This window comes from Pan paniscus, chromosome 22 (assembly GCF_029289425.2).
Source record: "Pan paniscus chromosome 22, NHGRI_mPanPan1-v2.0_pri, whole genome shotgun sequence".
Classification (NCBI taxonomy): domain Eukaryota; kingdom Metazoa; phylum Chordata; class Mammalia; order Primates; family Hominidae; genus Pan; species Pan paniscus.
In genome coordinates, this window is record NC_073271.2 from 40,032,675 (window position 1) to 40,044,701 (window position 12,027).

Below are 12,027 nucleotides of genomic sequence, written 5' to 3' on the forward strand. Positions count from 1 at the left end.
AGCCAGCGATGACATGGCAGGGGGTGTACTGAGTACTTCTTTAGACTTGGCCTTTAAACTTGGTGGTGCAGAACTGTGGGAGGGTTCATTTGCTTTACTTCTCAAATATGTGCCTTCTAATGAAGGGAGGACAGTGTCTATGCTAGAAATGTGGAGTTAGTTGCCTAGTCATCTTAGGGGGTGACTAAACCTTGCTTTCTACCTAGAGAATCTGGATAACATCTGGATCCTTTTTTGTGCTTTCTCGTTGACCTTCACTCCCTGCCCCCACCCCCGACTGCGAAGGCTTTTCACGGACAGATACTCTGGCAGGAGCACCGGGGAGGCTTCCATACCCATGATTATGCATTTGATGTTAGTTTTCACCATGAAAGAGCTCCCAATCTGAAGCATTAATTTTCATTACTGCCTCGACATTATACACGAATTATAGCAAATACTTTATGCATTATTGAACAGGCTGAGATGACTTCCCAGTTTGTAATCTCGGATGTTTTTATCGTCCATTTGAAAGCCCGTTTTACCAAAAGCCATTGAAGAGAAATGAATATATGGCCTATGGGCAAGCACTTGCATTCCTAGGCTTGAAGATGGTGCCCTCTCTAATCCCGTGTTTTCAAACATGAACTGCCTCATAGTGGATTGCAGCTTTCTTTTGTTAATAGGCTTAAAGAATCATTTCTGCAAAATTTTCTGTAAAGCAAATCTTAGATAAATTATACATTTCCTTTGACTTTTTTGTTCAAAAATAGAATCATAGAACCTTGCTTGGAGGGCCTTAAAATTAGTTCATCTCTTGTCTAGTCCAGTCACTCCGCTGCTTTTAGTTGCAACTGGGAGATGACCCAGCCCATGGTTGAGGCCCCCAGCTGTGGGACACTTTCTGTCATTCTTCACCCCCCTCCACCCTCAGGTTCTTCTCTCTTAGGCCACAGCATTTCTTGGGTTGAGCTAAATCCATTTCTCTGTCTTTCTCACCCATTAGTGCTCTGGGGCCTACTAAGCCCTACAGAATAAAGCCAGCCTTTTAAAATAAGACAGCCCATTAGGTGGCTGAGGACAGTGTCTTGTTAACAGGTTGAAACACTCCACATGTCTCCAACAATTTAAGATAAAGTGAGATGTATTTTGTTAGAAAACTTACTGTTCCTTTTACCAAGATTATGCTAAAGAATTTGAAGAAAAATTGTCCTGTATCAGAGTATCAGCAAATATTCAGACTCTTTATGTCAAGATTTTTTTTTCCAACATAAATCTCCAAATAGAAGTATTGACCTTGAAAATATATCATGTCAGGTATTTAGGAAAGCGACAAACTGACTGAACATTCTGTTTTGCTTAGCCACTCTCTCATGGTTATAATTTTGTGATCCTTTTATACTTTTGTATGAGTAAGACCATCACGGCTTTGCACGTTCAAGAATTGGTTCAGTAAAAAACAGATGACAGAAATGTTCACTCTGTCTGCGGAAGGCCTTTTGGAACCCATATTTTCAGCCAACCATTGTTAAAACAACTGCTGCAGAGTAAGTAGTAAACTTGTTAGAATTAAGAAGTTGGGAAGGAGCACAGGGCAGTATTGAGTCCTAAGCCAAGCTACCTGGGTTCGAATCCCAGCCTTGGCGCTCATTTGCTTGATGTTGGGCCAATTAGGGGAGTTCTTGATGCCTTGGTTTCCATATGAGGGTTCAGGGTGAGTATGCGTGAAGTGCCGGGGGCATAGCAGGCCCACGGTGCTGTCTGGAGGGATGGTAAACAGGTGGCCCTTCTCTTAACTGTGTTACCTAGCAGCTGTTCCGTGACCCTAATGTGATGGTTTTGGGAGGTGGGGCCTTTGGGAGGTGATTAGGTCATGTGGCTGGAGTCCCCACAAAAGGGATTAGTGCCCTTATAAAAAAGGGCCCCAGAGATCTCCCTTGCCCCTTCCCCCATGTGAGGGCACAGCAAGACCAAGGTACTCAACCTGCTGAAGCCTTGACTCAGACTTACACCCTCCAGAAATGATAAATAAATTTCTGCTGTTTATAAGCCATCCTAGTTTATTGTATGTTGTTATGGCAGCCTGAACAGAGTAAGACATTGAATTTATTGAAATGTTACCTGTTACACTAAATCACTGAAGTCATCTTTTTGAATTCTTTCCCCCATCGTGTTTCTTATTTGCTTTGAACATAAAAGGTTTTAAATTACACAAGTAATGCATGAATACGTGCTTGTAAAAATCTCAGGGAATACAGTAATAATTCAGGAAATAGCTAAGCCTATGTTAGTAATCTGATTGCATGTAACAGAAAATCCAATTGCAACTGCATAAATGATCCAAAAACTGATTGGTCCATGTAATCAGACCCCAGAGCTCTGCCCCGCTTTCCCGGGGATTCTCTGAACTGGGCTTTCCTCAGCCTGGGGGCCCATCCAGCGGCTCCACGCGGCACCCTAGAAAGAGTGCCTGTGTCCCTCTGGGTGGCTGCTGCTTGCCATTCCCTCTACATGTCTCTTCCCATCTGGGGACTCCAGTGCCTGCTGTTCAGCCAGGGTGATGCTGTGCTCCCACGGACTCTAGGGATCCATGGCACCCCAGCTTCCTGACCTGCCACACCCTCTTATCTCCCTGTCTCCCCAGTTGGCATGAGAGCCGATGGTGGGTGTGGAGACGCACAGGGAGGGGGGTGTATGTAGTGAAGTTGTGTTTTGAATTGCTCTTATAAATTATTTTGATAGGTCTCTCTGTCACCAAAAAAAGGAGACCTTAGTTATTGGAATAAAAGGCCTGAGTTGTCTCTTAATAAATAGCCTCCTGAGGCAGAACAGTGAACTGGGTGACTTTGTGAACAGGGTTTCTGAGCGTGGGCACATCAGTCTCAAGCCCCGTTTTGGCTCTTAGGAACCACCCTATTAACAAGCGAGTTCCTGCTGGGTTTCGCTCATGCCTCTGTTGCCCGTGGGATTAAAATGAAAAATCAGCCTGGAACGTGCTCTGCCTCGCAGTTCAGCCCTCAGAGCTCTAGTGACTTTTCTGCTTCATGGTTGGGTTAGTTCAGGAAACTACAAAGTCTGTGTTGTTAATTTAATTACCTACCGCGTGAGCCAAGATTGAATTCTTTTGGGCTCTTAAACTTAAGCTGTTCACCATCTTTTTTTTGTTGTTTGTTTGTTTTTTTTTGAGACGGAGTCTCGCTCTGTCGCCCGGGCTGGAGTGCAGTGGCGTGATCTCGGCTCACTGCAAGCTCCGCCTCCCGGGTTCACACCATTCTCCTGCCTCAGCCTCCCAAGTAGCTGGGACTACAGGCGCCCGCCACCACGCCTAGCTAATTTTTAGTATTTTTAGTAGAGACGGGGTTTCACCGTGTTGTCCAGGATGATCTCTATCACTTGACCTTGTGATCCGCCCGCCTCGGCCTCCCAATGTGCTGGGATTACAGGCGTGAGCCACTGCGCCCAGCTGCTCTTCACCATCTTTCATGTGCTGGTTCTCCATACCCCATTTTCAAAGGCATCTCTAATTTCATAAGACTTGATGTGAAGATTTAAGAGTTTATTAAAATAATGGTTGTATATGCTGAGAAAATGGTGGTGATTTTTCTTCACATTGTTAATGCAGAGCCTCAGTGGGTTAGAATTGGGCCTTCAGATCTACGCTGGGGCACTGTCTTGGTGTGCTAGGGCTGCCGCCACAGAGTCACACAGTCTGGGTGGCTTAGCACAAATGCGCTGTGTCACAGCTCTGGAGACCAGGTCCAGGCAGCCACAGCATGGGCCTTTGTGTCCTCATGGGCCCTTCCTGCGTTCCTTCTGTCTGTGTGACCAAATCTTCTCTTTACACAAGTCAGTTGGATTAGGGCCCATCCTGAAGACCTCATTTTAACTAAGCTACCTTATCAACTTTGAAGACCTTATCTTCATATGGTTATATTCTGAGGTACTGGATTTTAGGGCTTCAACAGGTAGGTTTTTGTGGGACACAGTTCAGCCCATAATAGGTACTGAGGTCAGATGGTCCCAGGTCAAATCCCTACTTATGTCAGATGACACTTTTGCCACTGTTGGATGTGCTGATTGACTGGTCATCTTCTAGGTGAACACAGGTTAGAGAGTTAGTCCATGATGGAATGCGAGAGACATTGCTACTTGGTAGTCTCCATTTAGACGAGTCTTACTGTACGGCAGGGTTCCCAGGGAGAAGAGCTTGGAGCAGGTGTTGGAGGCAGTTCCACTTTTACTCTGTACGGATGTTATTTGTATACGTATGTGAAGTAACTGTATTGCAAAGACAGAATGTGAGAGAGAGAGCGAGAGAGTGTGTGTGTGTATGTTTGTAGTTTTATATAGAAAATCAAGTGGAAGAGGAGAAAGCGATTCCATTTAGTTGGCTTACTTTCCACTTAGCAAAGAGTAATGATTTTTATACATTAATCTTGGAACTGTTTAATAGGACAACAGAAATTGGCAATCAAAGTTAAGAAACCAGAGGCTAACTAAAGATTTTCTTCTTTTCTTTTATTGATTTCTTTTCTTTCTTTTTCTTTTTTTTTTGAGATGGAGTTTCGCTCTTGTTGCCCAGGCTGGAGTGCAATGGTGCAATCTTGGCTCACTGCAACCTCCGCCTTCCAGTTCAAGCGATTCTCCTGCCTCAGCCTCCCGAGTAGCTAGGATTACAGGCATGCGCCACCACGCCCGGCTAATTTTGTATTTTTTTAGTAGAGACAAGGTTTCTCCATGTTGGTCAGGCTGGTCTCAAACTCCCTACCTCAGGTGATCTGCCCACCTCGGCCTCCCAAAATGCTGGGATTACAGGTGTGAGCCATCATGCCTGGCCTCTTTTATTGATTTCTAAGATGACTACCAAATAAATGAACAAGATAAAAAGTGATAAGTTCAAACATACTGTTTCTGTGTTAACAAAATGTAGTAATAGTCCCTTTTTAACCACTATGTGCCATGCCTTGCTGGAAGTGACTGACGTGTGTTGTCTCATTTAATCCTCACCAGAGCTCCTCTGGCCGAGCTCTTCTCATTTTCCCATTTCCCATGTCCCCGAGGCACAGGAAGGTTAAATGATCTCCCCAGGTGCAGTCAGCTGGTCAGTGATGGAACCGAGATGGGGACCGGGCAGTGAGGTTCCCAGCGCCTTGCCCACTCACCGTGCCATCTGCCCGGAAATGTCATTACCCTTCCTCAGTGACTTGACATTATTACATGAGTTTCAGGAGGTTTTTTATTTTTAGGCTTTTGATAGCAAAATAAGCAGATGTGTTAATGGCACACATCAATTCCCAATGATTTCTTAAAGATCAATATAAAAGCAATTTGGAAAATGGTTTGCTAAAGTAAAGAGGATCCTCTGAGTATAAGAATTTTAGTCATCTATATTAAAAGGTTCTTTTTTAGCCGAAGTGTAATACAGTTATATCATCATTTTATGAGAACAAAATGGATTTTTCATTTCTATTAAAGCAAAGATAAAAGCTGAATTAACAGTGAGCGTGCAGCGTAAAGTCGGCCACAGCTGGATTTCTAACTTGCGTCTGCCACTGTCAGCTCTGTGCACTGAACACGTTGGCCCTCAAAGCTGACTTTCCTCATCTGTGAATTGGGGTCGTGTTTGTGCCTTTCCTCCCAGGAGTTATGGGGAAGACAGAATGAGAGGGTGTCTGGCAGGTGCCTTGTGTAATATTTGCACATGGGGAGCCACCTATAAGTTTTAGCTCCTCCTGGCACTTGGTTGAACAGTGAGTTGATTTTGGTGAAGTTTTGGTTTCTTTTTCTCCATGGATTTTGGGCGTCTGGGAGAAAGTGGAGGCTGTAGAACACAGCAAAGCTGGGTGAGGTGGAGCAGGCTCCCTCTCTTCTAAGCTTTGTGTCCTTGGGGCAAGTTCTTCACCTTCTCTGATCCTTGTTTTCCTCGTGGGGAAAATCACACCCACCCCATGGAGGTGTCACGAGGGTTCAGCTTCATCACATCTGTCCCGTGCTGGGTTTTCCTGAGACGCGTTATGTAGAGGCACAGGTACAGAAGAATCTTGCGATATCGCTTTACTAAACATAAAACTACCTAAAACCACCAATTTATTAAGCTCTAGAGCCATTTTGCATGTATTCACTTAAAAATATGGTAACTGAATTTCTTTCTTCCCTTCATAGGTGCTGGAGATCAGAATTTATTTACCTCTGTTTATCCAACGCTCTCTCAGCAGCTTCCAAGAGAACCAATGGAATGGAGAAGGTATGAGTTGTGTGTTTTTTGGCTGTATCCCTCTCTTCATTTTTTAAAATGAAGTACATGTTTTTAAATAAGTATATGTTGTTTAGACATTTATGTGAACAAGTGAAGTAGCACAAGTTAAAAGCCTCAGTTCTAAAGAAACAGAATGACCTCACATAATCTGTGGGTCTTATTCTTTATGGAATACCATGGTTTTCTTTTTTTTTTTTTTTTTTTGAGACAGTCTCGTTCTGTCGCCCAGGCTGGAGTGCAGTAGCGCAATCTCGGCTCACTGCAACCTCCACCTCCTGGGTTCAAGCAATTCTCCTGCCTCAGCCTCCTGAGTAGCTGGGATTACAGGTGTGCGCTACCGCACCCGGCTAATTTTTGTAGTTTTAGTAGAGACAGGTTTTGCCGTGTTGGCCAGGCTGGTCTCGAACTCCTGACCTCAACTGACCCGCCCTCCTCGGCCTCTCAAGGTGCTGGGATTATAGGCATGAGCCACTGTGCCCAGACTACGATGGTTTTTCTTAACGAGACATTGGAAAGTAGAAGCAAGACAATTATTTTGAGTTAAAGACTCACTTTTATAGGAATGATCTATGATTCTTCATGGTTGACCAGAATGTCTTAAAGGCACAGGCGTTTTGCAAAGGAGACACGTGCTCACTTAGACTCTACCTTAAAGCGGAAGAACTGGGCTGTATCAGCCATCTTACAAGACCCTCCCTCCATCCTGGCTCCTGTGCGTTTTCCTTAAGGACAAGAAGGTAAACAGAAAGATGGTATTTAAAAATTAGGAGCGAGGTTAGATCAGCCATCACCGTTGCTCTGTTGCATGTTTACAGTTAGTCGTCTGGTGACATACTCATAGGAAATCACTGACTGGGAATCCTCTTCTTGGAAAACTAATTTCTGGTAAGAGCAGGTGTTACTTGTAAATATAAAGTTGTGTATATGTAAATGTAAATTTGTAAATTTGGATTTTGTCTTGTAACATAGGTAATCTGATTTTAACCAGGGTATACAGAATTTCCTGTTGTTATTTGTGTTTATGTAAGTCTGATTCTCATAGCATTATTCCTTTCTGACCACCAGTTTGTGCCTTAGTAACATGAGGGATTAAGGTGGCTTTCTGGAGTTGACTTACCCAGGTGAATATAGTCTAATTTCTGTGCTGATTATAGTGTCTTACAAGATATGCATTTAGTTGCTAATATTTAATATAAAGAGTGTACAGAGTGTAAGAGAAAAATTGCTTAACATGTGAGGAGGCCCAGTGCTGTGAAAGAGAGGAAAGAGTTTAGCAAATGGAGTAATCTGTAAGGGCATTCTGATAGATAAAGGGGAAAAAAAAAGTGTGTTCATGAAACAAGATAATTTTGAGAAAAAAATTAAATGGAGAAACTATGTAGGCCCAGCATGGTGGCTCACGCCTGTCATCCAGACACTTTAGGAGGGTCAGGTGGGAGGATCGCTTGAGCCTAGGAGTTCAAGACTGGCCTGAGCAACATAGTGAAACCCCTGTCTCTGTAAAGAAGAAATAAAATTAGCTGGACATGGTGGTGCACGCCTGTAGTCCTAGCCACTTGGGAGGCTGAGGTGAGAGGATCACTTGAGCCCAGGAGTTGGAGGCTACAGTGAGCTGAGATTGCACCACTGCACTCCAGCCTGGGTGACAGAGCAAGACCCTGGCTAAAAAATAAATAAAAAGAAACTGTGTAGATTTAATATTTGTATTCATCTCTTCCCCTTTCCAAAACTCCAGTAAATGGACTACATAAATACTAAACAAATAAATGGACTAAAAAAAATGGACCAAACAAATGCTAAACAAATAACCCTAAAGAACTAAAAAGGCAGACGTGCATAAAGACAGAGAAAGGAGGAGGCAGCGGAGGCCGGAGGATGTAGCTGTGTTTTTGGGAGAAAGAGAAACAGGTGGAGGAATTGGGAGAGAAAGCTGAGGAAGTTCAATCCCTTGTGTCTTGTGGCTCCATAAGAGGAGGGGAATTTCTGACAAGGGACAAAGTGCCAGATCTTGGAAGGCCCGGGTGAAAGCAGGGCTGGAGATGGGGGTTGGCAGAGGTGTGGACCGGGACAGTTAGACTCAGGGTCCCCACTCCTGTCTGTAGTGAAGTGATTGCTGTCATTGCCCACTCCCCCAACCCCCCCCACCCCCGCCGCCCCTCAGGAACCTGGAAAGTCTTTCTGTGGACAGAAGAGCTCCAGACCCTCGGATCTGAGGTGCTGCAGAAGGCAATGGAGAAGGGCCATTCTAAAACCAGCCGGCCTAGGTTCAGAACAGGGCACAGCTCCGCTCTGGGAACTCTGTAGCCAGATCCATGCTTCCTAGGCAAGAGAGTAGAGAACTTATCTCAGGAAAATTGGATGGCCCCAGGGAAAAGACTACGTTTTTCAGAAACGACCTTAAAATTTGGGAAAGAAATGTGTTACCTTAGGGAAGATATGTCCACCTGAAACCTCAGGATGTGTCTTTATTGGAATAAGGGTCTTCGCACATATGGTTAAGATAAGGACCTCAATGTGAGATCCTCTTCAATTAGGGTAGACCCTGAATCCAATGACAAGTGTCCTTGTAAGAGGCAGAAGAGAAGACACAGACACAGGGGAGAAGACCTTGTGAAGATGGAGGTAGAGAAGAGAGTGATGTGTTCATGAGCCGAAGAATGCTGAGGATGCCAGCAGCCAGCAGAAGCTGGGAGAAAGGCAAGGAACCTCCCACTGCAGCCAGAGGGAACTAAGCCCACCCACACCTTGATTTCAACTTTCTGGCCTCATGAAACATGCAAGAATAAGCTAATGTCCTAAGCCTCCAGGTTTGTGGTAGTTTGTGACAGCAGATCTGGAAACTCATGCAGGAGGGCAGGTTGAGGAGGATGGAGCAGGTACTTGGCGTAGTTTGGATGTGTCCCCAAACATTCTTGCATTGGAAACTTAATTTCTGCCCTCGTGAGTGGATTAATGTTGCTGTCACGGGAGTGGGCTCCTTATCACGTGAGTGGCTTTCTTATCAAAGTGAGCTCTCTTTGGCTCTCTGGCTCTTGCCCTGTCACCATGTGATGCCCTCTGTGGGTTTTGACATACCAAGAAGGCCCTCACCAGATGCTGGCACCTTGATCTTGGACTTCCCAGCCTCCAGAACTGTGAGCGCAATAACCTTCTGTTGCTTATAATTTACTCAGCCTGTGATATTCTGTTACAGCAGCGGAAAACAGACCAAGACATGGATGTGTGTGTGTGTTGGTGGGCGGTGAGGAGGAAGAGAGGGAGAGAGAGAAAAGCTTTTCAGTACTCTTTGTATTGAAGTACTTATCTCAGGTCAGCACAGTGGCTCACACTTGTAATCCCAGCACTTGGGAGGCCAAGGCGGGTAGATTGGAGTTTAAGACCAGCCTGGCCAACATGGTGAAACCCTGTCTCTTCTAAAAATACAAAATTAGCCAGGCATGGTGGCACACGCCTGTAATCCCAACTACCCGGGAGGCTGAGGCAGGAGAATTGCTTGAACCTGGGAGGAGGAGATTGCAGTGAGCCAAGATTGCACCATTACACTCCAGCCTGGGTGACGAGAGCAAAACTCTGGCTCAAAAAATAAAACGAAATAAAACAAAAAATAATTACTTTGATAAAAAGTAGAAATTTAAAATTAATTGATTGGATCTAGGAAATGAAAACAATTGAAACAAAGTTTGCCAGATGCACTAAACAGCTGTATAGCTGAAAAGCAAATTAGTGAGCTGGAAGAATTGAGCTTAGAGACTCGGGAGATCATTGCTAAAAGCAGGAATGGGAGAGCATGGAGGAAAAGCTGGCTCTGGAGGATAAATCAAGGAGCTCCAGGATCCACCTGAGGGGCTTTTCAGAAGGAAAGTGGAGGGAACAGAGGACAGGTGACATTTGAAGAATGGCTGTCAAGCTTCTCCCAGAAGGGAGTTGGGATACTGCAGGAGCCTAGTGAATGTCAAGCAGAATGAAGAAAACAAAGCAAACAGAAAATCATGCCAGGGAATCAAAGAGAAACAGAAGAAGAACCAAGTAGACAGTTTCTAACAGAACCATTTACAATGCAACATAAAATACATTTACGAGCAGCGTCCCCACAGTCCTGAGGGAAAGTACCCCAGACCCTAGAATTCTTTATCATTCACAGTGTCATCAAGAGGGAAGACTCTGTCACAGCTTCCCACCCTGAGGGCCTTGCGTGAGCCACAGGTGCTGAGAGATTTTTCCTCTAGGCCCCCGGCTGGCCGTGTGGGGGCCAGGATGGCCAGGAGTTCTGCCCCATCACTTCTGTGTGCAGTTCTGTTCCATCACTTCTGTGTACAGAAAGCCATTCCTGTCTACCCCGGAGTCCCATTCACATATGTTCACTGCTTGTCATGATATGGAGATAGGTGCACTGAAGTGAATACAAATATTTTCAGACATCTGTAAGAACAGAAACCTTGCGACCCTCTGAGTAATTAAAGGATGTATCCCAATACGAAGGCAGATGAACCCAGGGATCCAGGGTGAAAGCAACGTCTGCCAGCAACATGACATGTTTTGCTGAAGTTAAGGTGTCACTTTTTAAAAAAATTAAAAATCTAAAATTTCAGATGTGTGTGAAGGAGAACAGAGAGAAGGGGAGATAGACTTTAACTTTAGTCTTTGTAATAAAACCTTAAGTTACATACTGAGAATTAAAATGCAACCAACAGTAGAATAGAGATAGATGATAAGACTTTCAAACCAGCAGAGAGAAAAGATGGAAAAAGAAAACTTGATTAATCTCCCAAAGGACAGGGAAAAATAGAGCCGGCAAGTAGAAAATGCACATGTTTAAGCATCAGTATAGTCCCGTTAAGGTTGGTTTTAAGTTATTAAACACAGCACCCTTAGATCGGATGAAAAACAAAATCCAGCTATAACATTCAGAAGAGACGCATCTGCTAGAAGTGAGAAGTACAGGCACGGCACAGAGATCCACGCGGTGTGGTTCACTGTTAGAAGCATCGTTAGGCCGTCACTGAGAGCCTTGGATGAGATGCAGGGGGCGTGTGGGATTTCTTGATGGGTTCCTTCTTCTTGGGTTGAGAATAAAGTAGAGGTTTGTACTGCTATTTTATTTGTGCTCTGCAAACAAAAATATGTTATATTTTCGCCAAATAACTTTGTTTCTTGGATAAAATACAAGTTGTTCCAAAAATACGAATGCAACCCTAAAGCTTTCGTAATTAAAACTGCACTTTGGACATTTGGGACACACTTTTCTTCTTTTATGGTGACATAATTATAGATTCTGTTACACTGAAACCCACCGTCGAGTCTGTAGTGGCCCTGGTTAAATGCATACTTGGAAGTATGTATTCCAGTACATACTTGGAAGTATGTATTCCTGTGCCTGTATCCTTGAGGAAAATGAAAGATTTTGTGGAAATGGAGCTTTGACCTGTACACGTGAACTGTGTTTAAAATAATTCCTAGAATGTTTCTGAGCAGAATAGCGTAGTTATGATTTGGGGTTAATATATGTGCTCTGAACTCATGCATACCATTACATTATTTGTTGTTCTATTTCCCCTCTTCTGATGAATGTTGTTTAGTTGTTTTCTCAGTGACTTCAAACAATTGTTTACAGGTCCTATGGCCGGGCTCCGAAGATGATTCACCTAGAGTCTAACTTTGTTCAATTCAAAGAGGAGCTGCTGCCCAAAGAAGGAAACAAAGCTCTGCTCACGTTTCCCTTCCTCCATATTTACTGGACAGAGTGCTGTGTGAGTACCAGTGGGGGAAGAGGACGCGTGGTGGGATGGGGTTGG

The 12,027-nt window shown here is 44.2% G+C and overlaps 1 protein-coding gene across 2 annotated transcripts in view; it reads left to right on the forward strand.

Annotated features, from left to right (window-relative positions):
- TRAPPC10 (trafficking protein particle complex subunit 10) overlaps nucleotides 1-12,027 on the forward strand; it is a 94,664-nt gene that overhangs the window by 13,583 nt on the left and 69,054 nt on the right. The window contains exons 2-3 of one of the 2 annotated variants that reach the window (XM_034948130.4): nucleotides 6,142-6,223; nucleotides 11,847-11,982. In XM_034948130.4, the coding sequence (XP_034804021.1) occupies nucleotides 6,142-6,223; nucleotides 11,847-11,982 (218 nt within the window). Of the gene's footprint in view, nucleotides 1-6,141; nucleotides 6,224-11,846; nucleotides 11,983-12,027 lie in introns of those variants that run through there. The other variant, XM_055105273.2, reaches the window with a different exon arrangement.